Source organism: Lasioglossum baleicum, chromosome 15 (genome assembly GCF_051020765.1).
Source record: "Lasioglossum baleicum chromosome 15, iyLasBale1, whole genome shotgun sequence".
Taxonomy (NCBI): domain Eukaryota; kingdom Metazoa; phylum Arthropoda; class Insecta; order Hymenoptera; family Halictidae; genus Lasioglossum; species Lasioglossum baleicum.
This window is the reverse complement of record NC_134943.1, coordinates 2,285,140-2,299,642: the sequence shown is the minus strand read 5'-3', so window position 1 is coordinate 2,299,642 and position 14,503 is coordinate 2,285,140. Positions and strand designations below refer to the sequence as shown.

Below are 14,503 nucleotides of genomic sequence, written 5' to 3'. Positions count from 1 at the left end.
TTCCCCAAAGATCCTCGCGGTTTATTTTCGTGGCAGTAAATTAGGGGTTCGCGGCGAGACTTCTCCCTGAACCCCTTCATAATGTCTCGTCCAGTTACAGCCCCTGCTGTTCTTCCGCTGAAATTAGTGGAAGAAGAAGGAGAACGGCAGTTCCCGGTCGAAAGAGTAGCAGATCGCCGGGGCTGAAACTTTCTTTTTTCCTCTTTATGTTTTAATTTTCGTCGTTAATTATCACGAAGGGAGTTAACCACTCGATAGTATTTGTTCGTTCTTGCATACTACCCGGGCCTTCATCCCCATGAATTTTTATGGCTAACAAGGCATCAGGGAAACTTTCTTGATTATGTATTAAGTTTCACCCTTGTACATTAAATTTTCATGTATTGAAATTTTTTATGATATTATTGTTTCTAAACCGGCGAAAGCCAATTACGCGTCGTCTGCTCCATGTATATTAAATGAAGCTGTTAACATTGTTTTAGGACAAGATTAATTGAAAATTAGATATTAATACACATACATAAACGTGGGAGTGTATTGAAGCCTCTTTACAACGACTACGTAAAAAGTGACGTACAATATTTTGTTTTATGGACCAAAAATGAGGAACAAGTTCGGTCTTGAAATGCCGTTGTGGTGTAACTTACACTACTGTAGAGTTGATGGCAGACCTCTGATTCAAAGTTCAATAAAACGACTAAAAAATCAATTGTTTCCGTCGCGATCTGGCTGTAGCTAGGTAATATATGTATGCCGCAGCGAAGCCTGCGTTTCAACAATTATGCCGCGCCTCACGCCGACATCACGTTCCGCGAATCATTCGCGACGAAAGAACGAAAATAAGAAACGACGCGGGGGACACGAAGAAAATGGAAGGTGACGAGCTACGTGCTTTGGTATCAAGCAGCCGCGAGCTACTTCCGCGAAGTTTAATTAAATAACGAGGTGACGTCGTGGACGGTGAGGGTGCACTCACGCCACCGGGAGCGACAAAGAGAACGAAAAGGGGGGTCGAGGAAGGGGAGAGAAAGACAGGCAGAAGTGCAGAAGCCAACGGTAAGAAAGATCGTGGACTTGGAAAAGGGGTTGGACTCAGTTGAGGTGCCAAGTTGCTAGGTGACTTTGCTAGTTATTTAATTAGTCCAGAGACTTTCCTTTGCTCCACTGCATCCCACGCCTTCACTACCCCCTCCCTTCCCGCCCTTCCTCGCCCCTTTTCTCTCCAACCCCCATGCTCCTCTTTCCTTTGACTCTTTTTACTCCTCGAAACGCCACTTCCATCGGCCGCTTCTTCCCCCGCGATGTCTCAGGGTTCTCGGTGTCTTTACCGCGACTTCCTTTATGACCTCCAAAGCACAATACTTCGTTTTATCTCTTTCCGGTACCGACTTATTGTTCCGTTTGGTCATTTCCACGCGGATCCCCCTTTGCTCGTGCATATCCTTACTTCCGGGAAGAGGGGGAAGAATGAACGCGATCGTGTAACGGCGACGGGAAATTTTCGCTTTGAACTTCGTTTCAATTAGAATCGCCCATTTGAACGTGAAGGCAAAGCGTGGTCGGCGAAAGAACGGTTCAATACGGTGTGGCTTCTGGTAATTCATTTTCGATTGTATTGCGCAGACATTTGCTTGGAACATAGACTATTTTGTAACTTTTAATTTAGAAAAATGACCTATGGGAAAACGATCTTTCTATTTTCATTCTTAAAATATAGATATTCAACTTTTTAACTCTAATATGCTTAACGTCTTATTCGCTGCCAACGTAATAAATGCAACACAGTAAAACTATTTCAAAAATTTAACTATACGATATAAATGAAGAGACAATGTAACAAACGAAATAAATGTCTACACATTTTCTACAGCTTGAAGTCAATGCAGACAATTTTTTATTTTGTATAAAAATCCGTAGTCTGAAAATGAGAAATAAAATTCCATCTCGCTGTTCAACAATTTCGCCCTGGTTTCTTTTCGTTATCATTCTGTAACACTGTTGCGCGAGAATATGTCGGTGAAACGCAGCCACGGAAATTGAAATAAGAATTTTTACCGTGCTTAATCTCGATCTGCGATCACCGAACTTTCTCCAAGGCGAAGCAGCATGCTGCTTCACCATCGAATCAGAAAATCAGGAACCGCTGTGATTCCAGAGTCGCGTTTACCGTGAATTTTCTCGAGGTTTTTTGTCGCATCTGCTCGACCTCCCACCCCCTCTATTCTAGATGCACCAGATGTTCCCGGAATTTCTTAAGAGCGTGTAAAGGGAATACGAATAAACGTGCGTGTTCAACGAAGTATTTTCAAGTATTTCTCTTAAGGATTTCCTCGCACGTACGACGATTTTGTGTTACCGGTGCATTGCCCGTGAAAGCAAACCTTCGAATCTATAGTATCTCCGCCACTTTTATAGAAAACACAAATTTAATCGTGCCGAGCATGATACTGGTTCTTAACCACAACAGACATGTTAAATTCACAAAGTTTTACACCATTTTTCTACAATTTTTTCCAAGTTTATATGAACATAAATCATTAAGCTTAACACGTTGACTCTAAGCAATAGTATCCACAAAAGTCAATTAAAATTAAGAATAGAAAAGATTGGATTTATTGCAGAAATTATTTTTGTAACCTATTTACTCACTGAAACATTATATCACTCATGTGTGACTGTATACTATATTTGCAATGTGTAAATATAAATTCTGTATGTATAAAAAAATAGTTGGTGTAATTAGAATGTAAATGGGATTTAAAATTCGATCGTTTTAATACAAATTCGTGAATTCTTGCAGGTGGCAGTAATAATTTGTTCAGTCGTTGTATACATACAAGAAATACGTAGATGAATTTGCAAAACTTTGAAAAACATTATTCTGGTACAAAAATATTCTTTGCATTTATTCATGAATACCATATTTGTGTACGAAACATTTGTTTATATTATGACAAGATATTTAAGTGACTAGTTTTACATTGACCATCCTGTATAAATGATTACGAGAATAGAGAAATAATTACGAGAGCTCGATAAAATTTCTATTCCGTATTTCTGCTGAAGTAGTTATTAGGACTCCTGGTTATAGGGTTAACGTTCGATTATCGTGATATTACAGGTTCGTTATGGCATATAGCGCAATTCGCGTTCAAGTAATTCCGGTAATGCCGGCAATCGCCTTGTCTCCACGCTAAGCTCCCGTAAGCTTTTGTTGCTTTCCCGCTGGTGGTTTGGATCGAAGACGATTCTTAGTGGAACGTCAGAAATGGTTGCCTCTTTCCCATGGGGAATCTGTTCGTTTTCCTTGTCCGAGGACACGGCGAACGCAGCATCTCCTCTTTTTCCTTGCGCGACTTCTTTCGGTTTCTTGCTCTCGTCTTTGCCACCGGCCAAGGATCGGAGGACCTTGCTGACACCTCGTTACTGCCAACGAATCAAAACATCGTTATCACAATTCACTGCTGAACCGTCATTTTGTAACCAGTGCCGCAAACTCGTTCGCAAATAAAATTGGCAATAAGAATCATTGGCAATAAGAATCGATGAAAACCACTATATACAGTGTTTCCTAAAAATATACTTCCTTGAAAAAGCGATGATTCCTCAGATCATATGAAGTAACTTTTTCCTTTGCGAAAATGTTCTCCCCAGTTTTGTTAAGGAGTTATTAACGAAAACTCTACGGACCAATCAGAGCGTGGCTACAGTTCCACTGAGCGTGGCGTTGGCATTGGCTGAGCCGGGAACGCCTGCAGTAGCCGCGCTCTGATTGGTCCGTGTTTTTCGTTAATTGCCCCATAACAAAGCCGCGGAGAAAATTTTCGCAAAGGAAAAAGTTACTTCAAATGTCGTCAGGGATCACCCCTTCCAAGGAAATGCAACAGTTTGGAACATCCTGTATAATTGGATCATTGAATTCTTTCAGGGATACTTAAAGAATCATCCATAAACATTCAGACTTGATCAAATAAAATATAAAAAATCGCTACAAAATTCATTAAAAAATCTTTTGATACAATCAATAGATACTCAGATATTTTACATAGTAGTTCTTACTGACTGACCCCGTACCATTAAAAACAAAAGTCTATAACAATTTTGCCAATAGTCAAGAACGTATAGAAACATTTAAAGACAAATAAAATGTAGGTACCCTGGTATTGACTTAAGGGTTGAATCTGCACGAATAATATTTTCGCAACGTTGTTGACGCAATAGTTGCAAACGTTGCATAAATAAAACATGCAGGCTGGATGCGATCAGTATTGAATGTAATGAAAGTAAGCCGGTAAAACGCCAAACGACGCTCGACCCTCGCCGACGCGCGCGACCGTCTGTGTAATTTAATGCCTGGTAAATACGCCAAGCGGAGAGTAGTTTTGCACTGTAATCTAGATGAATCTGCTGGAAGAGCCACTCCCAACGGGCATAGGCCCCCGTCAATTACAAAACGACCGTAAAGGGATGCCCAGCCATACTTTCACGCTACCTTCTTATCTGTCTCTTCGATGGAGCACTATACAGATATTTAATAAATGTACATGCTCCAAACAGTCTTTGGCCCGTACAACCCTTCCACGTCCTAAAATTGTCGTCACAGTCTATGCTAACATAATCACGTTATCCCGCTGAGGTCTAAAACTAAGTCAGTCAGTATTTTATGGAATTGTCGCTATAGAAATATAATTAAATGTTTGTATGCACTCTCCGACAAATTCCAATACAATTAACTATTTTTATTGCACTTTCTACTTGATAAAATGATAATATGAAATTTGAACAGGTACGACAGTAAATTTTTTTATGCTAAAAAATACCAATGACCTACCTTGACATTTCAATTCCAAGACTTCACACGTTACGTGAACTCAAATTTTTGTGAAAGGAACAACACGTAACGATAAAATGAATTTTATTACATTAAAACATGAAAATCATGGCTAATTAATAAAATATATTAACCGCATACACGTACTACTTAGAAAATGAATGTATTCCAAAGTTACACTAGGCAACATAAGTAAATGTATCAATCAATGTAATGAATTATTCAAAGGATCATAACAGCGGTTATAGAAAACTCCTCAACTGTCATTTGACTTCTTAATAGACGCATTTCTGATATTTTACAACCGTTGAGAATACCTTCGTCATTTCAAATCGAAGAGTTATAATTCTTCATTTTATGACGTAGATAAATGTCCTCTGTATGTCGGGAACGCTGCTTCTTAAACTTTTTAGTAGTACATATCTATGAAAGTATACTACTTGTACGTACGTACGTATAAGCAATGGACTTTGATAGTGGTCCTTAAATTCGTGTTTTACGTTACTACGTCTGGATATGACATAAAAACATATAGTTGTAAATAATAATTCAATCCTGCAAGGGTCTGCCATTTATTCTGTGGTTTTACAACGCGAGAGGGAGTTCGAGTGGTTTCATAAGTAGAATGTGGATAAGCCTGGTCCCACTGAAAATAAGAGACGTTGCGATATTTTTCGAACGTAGGGAGACGTTCCGGTTGGAAATTTATCTTCTCGTAATAGCAACGTGGCAATCCCGTTTTCCGGGTGTTGTCACGTCCCGTTCGTACCCGTACGTGTATGCCTCTTTGTCTTCTTTCTTCTTTTTTCCAGCCCTACCCCTACATCCCTCCGGGATTCGGTCGTGTCCGCACTATAATGGCATTTCGTGTCTCCACATTACACTTGCTGCCTCGCCTCGTACTACACGTCTCCCTGCGTTTTACACCGCCGTCTTATTTGTTTCCTCCTCAAAATATATCACAAATTTTCTTTATCTGTCTGGCATCGAGGGCCGTGCCCAACAAAAGATCCGGGGTGACCAGTCCGGCGGATGACACTTCAGCTGCACATCTGTTGAAATTAGTTTTTGGAATTTTTTGTTTCTTATCATGTAACAAAACTCGCACTGCAATGTTAGTCAACGAGACTTTCATCAAACAAGATATTCCTGTGGTTCTCTAATACAATATCCCTCAGATTTGAGTCCACGTTTTCTTTTTGCAAGAATAAAGCGTCATCTTAATCGACATCATTCGGGAACTGTGAACAACATTCAAAAGGGTGCAACCGACCAACTGAAAGCAGTTACAATAGAAGATCTCCAGCATTGTCTCCAGGAGTGGAGAAACACCGCCTTCAGCGGTGTATAGTTTCGCAAAGCACTACATTGAAGGGGAAAATTCCTTTCAAATGACACAAAGATTTTTACCGAACTAGTCTCGTCCACCTTCGTCCACTTTGCGATGCTGTAGAGACTGCGAATTTTCTTATTTCACATTGAAATTACGATTCTTAATTTTTCTCTTTTTTTCTTCTCTCGTGTTCCTTCTGTCGACTGTCCAGTAAATTTCTTATACCGAATTTTTAATTAGCCATTGCGTATTACTGCTCATCCCTCCTTTGTCTCTTTTACTTGACATTTACTATTGAATTAGTGACGTCAGAAACCAGACGAATCAATTTTTCTTTTATTCAAACTGAAAAATTCAAGTACATTCATGCAGAGATATCTTTTTATAATTTATACAATTAATAATGGAGCTTGCGGAGTTAAATAAGTTTTGCTTGTCCGACTTATTATTAGAAAAATTAAGGTCGCGCAGTATAGTATTTCATGTGTAGTTGAAGATAAGATAATTCAGAATTGTTTATTTTAAACGCAGATTGTTCTATTTATCTTCACCAAAAATTAATAGAAGTCGATGCTAGATCCGATCCATCTCGTCTTTCGTCTTACAAGTATGAGAAGTAGTTAGAAACTTTGTCATCGTTTTTAATCCCAGCCCTTATTGCAAATCGGCTTTCGTTTATCTCGTGAGCTCCTTTTATTTCTCGATTTGTCTCGTACGTTGAATAAACGCGCAGACGTATACTTGGTTCTGCTCTTTTTCGTTCCTTTTTCGACTTCGGTGCGCAGCCATGCCCTATGTACTTTGTAAAACCAGCCGTTGCGCCAATTACGCGTGCTCGCATTCCACTCGCTCGGATTCAGTAGCTTCATCAATGAAATTGATTCGTTTGGTCCGCTTCCAGCACAAGTACACACGCTGCGTGTCATAGCGGTAACTCCGACAGTAGTTATCGAGCATATGTTCAAACGATTTACGTGTAATTCGATTCTGCTGTTTTCTATTCCGAGTATTAAAACGCTGCAACCCTTTATGCCCTGTGTGTCTTGGAACAAACCAGAGATCGAAGCGATCTTTTGTTTCCAAAAAAATCCTACTCTTTAACAAGTATCGACATGTTACAATCCGATAGTAAAGGTTCTACGAAAACAATTTATTTAAAATGTTTACTAAAACAGCTTCCACAAGAGAAATACGATCATTGCGCCCTAAATTATTTACACAAGTATTACATACACAAATAAATTATGTATTCTGGCTAGCAATTTAATTGTAACAATTACACGGAGTGTACAGAATGCAAAACAGTGAAAACATTTAAACAATTTAAAGATTATTCAGAAGAGAAAGAAATGTCTATGTAGATCCTGTATCTTGCAATTAATTCATACAATTTTTATTTTGCATAAAAATCCACGATCTTGTAATAATTATTTTAAAATTGACTATATATATATTATCATTTTACTAATAATATAATCAGCGAATCGTTCTAACGATTCAATTTTGTTACGCAGTTGAAAATATTTAATAGTAGTACTTTAATTAACAGTAAGCCGCGTGGTTTTATTAGCCGTTCTATCGACTCCATGAAAATTATCTAAGCAATAAATAAAACTTGCCAAAGGGTGATACAAACTACGGCTTCCTGTCGCGGGAACGTTTGATAACAAATTTTATGTGCTCGCGCCTCGTCACGCGATTCCCACGATTGTTAGGGAATTTTTTTTCATCTGGCCACTGACCCGAATCCATTAACGAAATAATAAAAACCCCACCCATCGTCACAGGAACGTTACGAAAACGTCCGGACGCGTGTCAACAACCCCTATCCGAACGTGTTCATAGGTGCGTGCAAACACACGTATCGAAACAGCGTGACGTCTTCTTTAAGGGATATTTATTGCCTGTCCAATCCTACGTCCCTATACTTTATTACTATTTTAGTCACCTAATCAAGTTGAAAATGTATTTCTCGACGAGCATTTTTTTTTATAATACTGTGGGCATTTATTGGAACATTCATTGGCACATAGCTAGACTGTGGCTCTTTATGCAAAATAGAAATTTTCTGCATTAGTTGCACGAGATGGGAGCCAGATACACGATCAATTCTTTCTTGAATAATTTTAACTCTTTTCTTAAATTATCTTAATTTTTATCCTGTCCTATGAAATACAATCTGCATTTTATAGTGTATGTATGATAAAACACTTCATGAAAACAACAAGAATTCAGTGCTAGCTCAATGAAAAACAATTTTTATATGTACGTCTTTCCATATAAAAATTGTTTTTAATGTAACCTCATCAATGTATACGAGTAGCTCTAACAATTTGATTGCCCAGAGTGCATCATAAACATTTGAGCTGCCGTATCATAGCAAACAAAAATTCAATGCAGCTAGATTTTCATGTAAAGATTGTTTTTAATTTCACCTCATCAATGTATACGAGTGATTCTAACAATTTAATCACCTACAGTGGCTTATAAACATTTGAGCTACAGTACCATACGAACGAAAACTTAATGTAGTTCATATAAAAATTGTTTGTTGTTTTCTCTACCTATACGAGTGGCTCTAACAGTTTGATTACGTACAGTAAATTATAAACATTTAAGCTATATGGAGCCTATGGATTCGATCTCGCTCACTAAATTATAACATACCAGCAGGCTAATATGGGTCCTCTTATTTGTCGCCGTGGTTCAGGGGAGGGGGGTGGATCCATTAAAAACCGTAGGGCTACATTGTCGTCTGCAATACGATCGAATAAGCTTTCCGCCGGATGATCGAGAGAACACGGTTTGCGTCGTGGTTGGAGGGTTTCCAACGTATTGAAAAGCCTAGCATTCGCTTCTCTATGCCGGCGCGGTGCAAGAAACGCGCGTTAACGCTTCGTGGGCGGTGGTAAGGGGGTGGCGAGGGGGCCACAAAATAAACTTAGGCATGTTTGCCGAGCAATCAAATATATGAGTGGAAAGTCTCGCAGGCGTTATCGATTGGATCGAACCGGCTGTGGCAGAGCGCGGCGGAGGCGAAGAGGAAAGAGAGAACACTGAAACGCGGGGGTAACAGGGGGTGGCAAAGATAGAAAGAGAGGGGGAGAGAGAGAGAGAGAAGGGGTCGTCGGAGGGTTCGAGACGAAATAGGAACGGGGAAGATCCACGGGACTACATATATAGTTGACATCGTCGGTAGCGGAGGGCCGGAGCGGTTTGTCCAGTGTTTGTTGTTCGCTGTTGTTCAAGGGGCCAAACATAGATTTCGAGCCGGCGAGAAGGACAGACGCAGAGAGACAAGCACATACAAACAGTATGTACATACGTACACGCCGGCGTACGTATACTTCATATACCGATGGTAGTTATGCGCATGTACATGTACACCGATCCGTACATATGTGCGCCGCGGTGACACGTGCTCCTATGTATGCACGCGCGCGGGATGGGGGCTCGTACACACGTGTTCACGCGCGCGCGCACGTACACACATACGTAGATATAAGCACGCGAACTTTGGAGAAATTCGAGTCTTTTATTTCCGTGCGACCTTACTCCCGTCTGCTTCGAAGCGGCGGAGAAAAATCTCAGGAGCGCATCGTCTTCGAGAGATTTCGCTTGCACAAGAAAGAACAGCGGGGTGAGCCAGAACGCTTTGGAAGCTCGGACAAATTCTTACGATGTCGGTGAGCGACAGGGGTTGAATCGCAAGAAAACCTTGTCCACGGACCTACCCTGCCCTGCTCTACACCCCTCTCTCTCTCTCTCTCTCTCCTTCTCTCTTTCTCTTTCTCTCGCTTTACCGACAAGTTTCGACGTTCTTTGCTATTCTTCTCGTAAATTCCTCAATAGAATACGCCCGGGTTCTACCCGGACACTTAAAATAGTTTTTACCCCAAGAGAAACTGAAATTTATTATGTCGACGAAATGATAACATTCGAGAACGATTTTAGCCGTGTCTAAAGAACATCCAAATTTATTTAGCAAATTCAGGTTGCACCTCATGTTTAACCCCCCTCGGTGTGAAATTAGACTGCGGATTTGATGCATTTATCAAATAGTCAATTGAAACGTTCTTATGAGAACTACTAAATAATATCATTTTCAAACTTAGTACATGAAACACAGTTTAAAATTATTGTAGAAAAGTCTCTCTGATTGGAAAATATTAAAATCTGATTACTGAAGAAACTTTTGAGATAGTTACGTTTTAAACACTGAATCATTATCGATTATTTACGTACAATATACATACCATATATGTATATTATGCGTTTCTAACAAAAATGAGTAAATCAAATTCAAAACAGTAAAATCGTTTAAAAAATACTGCTACATTGTTTCAGAAGAGAAATAAATGTGAATGTGTAGCTCCCCTATCTTGGATTTAATACGGGCAATTTTTTTTGCTGGTCAGTGGCATTTAAATAACGATTTCAAGTTGAATAATAGGATATATCGAAGACTAGAACAGCGAGGAGATTTCAAAAAGTTCTCAGGCTCGTGAAACAGAGATAGGCAGGACTTTATCGTGTCATATACCAGCAGGTACGAGGGTAAGTGCCCTCTTTTCGCTCCAATTCCCTTCAATCCTGCTCCTGCCTATCTCAGCTAGGGCATGGTTATCGAAACTCATTTATATTTCTGAACCCGTTCACCCATTCAAATTCGAGAACTCAACAATTACCCCGATAATTCCGATAAATGTAAAACTATACTTCCGGGGTAATTAATATTCTTCTCGTCTTGCGATAAAAGCATTAAATTCACCATTTTCGTATTTCGTTGCATTTTAATGCCCTGTTTTACGTAATCTCGTGCACAACCATACTTATAAGTAGACCGCCGATCTTTATGCAAAATAAAAATTGATTGTATCCATTGCATCAATCATGGCTCCAAAAGAAATTACAGATTTTTATGTAAAATCAAAATTGTTTGTATCAATCGGAATCTACATTTCTGGTCTGAATAGTTTTATAGAATTGTAAACAGTGCAACAGTATTTTCAAATTTTTATTTTGCATAAAGATGTAATGACATTTCAAAAATTCAATTATATGTAATATAGTTCCTTATGCGAACGAACTTCGTCGCAATAAAAATGATTTGCAGAACTAGAATGAAGTGAGTAATACATATTCATGAATATTTACGAGTATTGTTTGACGAATGGCTGTAAATAGAAGTAATTTTTCAAGATCGTTTTCTCGGCATGGTACACGCCATCCTGGCGCTAAACGAGGAATGGTGCGCCGGATTACCGAGCGTTTCTCTGTTCGTGGTAAACATCTTTTATTAAGTGCATTTTGCGCTCCAGTGGCGCGTCAATTTTTCAAAGCACCCTCAAGTTCTTTGTCTTCGTGTCTCCATCTAACTATAACGATAAGCGCACGTGGTGGAGAGTAGAGGCGATTAATCGTTCCGTCATCGCCGGGGATAATCTGAACTGCGTGACAATGGCGGAAACGGAACTACTTTCATTCTTTTTCCGCGGTTCCGCCTCGGAATTAAAATGGTTCTCACTTCTTCCGAGTATGTGTGCGCGCGTGCTCGACGCCTCGTGTCCCATGGAACTTCCAATCGTAAAAGGAGACCGAAGAAATGAGAAATGGAAGTTTTATGTGTCATCTGGCTTGCGATAACTACGTTGTGTACAAGGCGAAATGAAATTTATCAGACAACCGACTAATTCTTTTATTTGTTTACGATCCAAGGATTATTCGAACGAGAATTAACCGGAGACATTTATTTCCGTTTCAGGCTGTGCATTCGTGAAACTTTCGTCACATCAAGAAGCGCTAGCAGCAATCAATTCCTTACACGGTAGCCAAACTATGCTGGTAAGTATCAATTACTTTTTATTTAAATAAACATTTTACTCGATGTAATGTTGAAAGGTTCGTTCTTTAATGTCAAAATGAAGATGCTGAATTTTCTATAATTTTGATTATTGCGTTAACTTTTTTAAACAAATGCATACTAGATATTATAATAATATAAAGAACAGATTGTCTCTACTAGATAAGAAATATAATTAAGTAACCATTAATTAGTTACCCAGCTATACGTTTTTAAAAATCTCAGAAATAAACGTTTCTTCAAGTCGAAGTAAACTATAATAATCCACGAACATTAACCAAATACGAAATGTTGATGGATTACAAAATATAAGAACAAATAAAAAATGTCATTCGAATACTTGTTAAGAAATAACATAAACTATGCCTTTCTTCGGGCTAGTGAAACTAGAAATTGAAAAAGCTTAGAGGGGAGAGCTTGCGGAATTTGCATAGCAAATGGCGTTGAAAATAATACACACAATGAAATGCGCCGTGGATTCATGGACGGTCATTCTCCCGAGCAGTTAAAGCGTGGAGAATAGACAGCCGTAGTAATGGTTGTTGTGCTTGTAAATATCCCGTGCCTGCAATCTAATGACTGGCCAAACAGAAATCTGCATAACACTTGGAGAAGTGTGGCCCGCCTCCTTCTTCTTCGACGAATCCGCTCCCTTCGCCTCTGTCAAACCACCAAACTTTCTCAGCTTAGGGTCGGACCACGAATTCCCAGTTGTAATTGAATTGTCAGTGAGTTCCGTCCAGGATTCCACCTGCTGATTGACGAAAGTTCGCAAAGCCGCTTCCCGAACTTGACCACACGACATTCCTCTACCACCCTCATCGTTGTTATCGCACGGCAGTCACTCACTGACTACTGCTGACGTATCCAACTTCGAAGCTTTCGTTTATTAACAATACCGTGTTAAGACTGCAATTTGTTCGAAAACGTATCGCCCGAAATACATACAGAGGCATTTGTCAGAAAATCCAAAATACAGAATTCGTTTAAAATCATTTCTCTAATCTTCATAAATAGTAAAATTGAATAAAAGATACCAGAATTACAGCATAAATAGAAATCGAAAATTTTAGAATTTTTAAAGAAAGGTTAATGACCGAATTCTCACCTTACGGAATGTTAAATTATTATGAGTAGACTGCGGACACCTTAATGCAAAATAAAAAATATTTGCATTGATTGCAGGACACAGAAGCCAAATAAAAATTGTATTCTTCTTTTAATTATCCTATTAAGCTGACACTAATACGTTGATGTCCTTAAATATATTTAACATGCCCACTGCTTTAAATTGTACGTGTCCATTTTTGTCATAAATGCATAAAATCCGCAGTCTAATTATGAGATAATAAGATGATAATTTAGTTAATCTTCCATCCGTTCAAAATCTATAGGGTTCATATTTATAGAGAAAAGTTGTCAACGTCGTACTAATTTAAACACTTTAACAAGTCGCAACTAATTTCTAAAATTTAACATAGAGAATACATAACGTAAATATAATCAACATATACATCTAAAAAAATTGATCACTTTTTAGTGACTTATGCATTTATTTGAGATTTAAAAATCATTGAAATTAAAGCGTCACAAATACAATCACTTTTCAATTAGTCCCCTACCAATTTGAAAGCTGATAGCTTCTAAAATTGAGCCCCACTGCCACTAGAAGCCAAAGAACGTTCGAGTTTGCTGGATTGCACAACTAGATTGCTTATAATACTAACTTGAAGAAGCCTACAAGCTTCGATGATTAACTGCACCAACTATGAACCTCTCTAATTTCGGCACCGTAATTAATTATTGGTTCTTATCATATTTCCGAAGTTACGGAAGCTCTACACGAATTTTTGTATTATTTATCGAGTTTCCATGATGAAAAATTTAATGCAAGCTTCATTTGAAGATAATATGACTTCTGAAGTTATCCGTACGGTCGAGCTTTTTTATAAATGAAATGCATTGACGATTGCAAAATGAAAAGCCTTCAATCACAAATAGTGAACGACCATGACAGTGTCGTAAATTTGATCCGCTGGGCTTCAACGCGTAATGGGTCGGGTCGACGATTAACGTCGGACCGTCGTTTTATTAGCTATCAGTGATCGATTGAACGTGCGATGACAGAATGACAATTAGAGAGTATGTCCGTTGAGAATGGAATGTACAGTAGAGCCTCCAATATCCGAACTAATGGGAAGATATATGCATTCCGACAAAGGAATATTCTCGTCATGGAAAAATCACGTTTGAGACACTTCATTATTCCAATCCAATGGAATAAGGAAAACACTATTTCTCTAAATGTTTATGGATTTCTACTACACTACCGTATTGAATAAGAGAATATTTGAATGTTAGAATATTCAGATAATTGCTTCCTATATCTGGTTAATATATTTCAACTTATGTTTACTCGTAAAAATAGTTAGAGAAAAGCTTGTTAACAAATCAAGCTATAAATTATTGTCGACAG

At 38.6% G+C, this 14,503-nt stretch overlaps 1 protein-coding gene across 29 annotated transcripts in view; it reads left to right on the top strand.

Annotated features, from left to right (window-relative positions):
* Nucleotides 1-14,503, top strand: part of Bru3 (CUGBP Elav-like family member bruno 3) — an 887,603-nt gene that overhangs the window by 815,802 nt on the left and 57,298 nt on the right. For all 29 annotated transcript variants that reach the window (XM_076439398.1, XM_076439414.1, XM_076439397.1 and 26 more), the window contains one exon: nt 11,929-12,008. In XM_076439398.1, the coding sequence (XP_076295513.1) occupies nt 11,929-12,008 (80 nt within the window). The remainder of the gene's footprint in view (nt 1-11,928; nt 12,009-14,503) is intronic.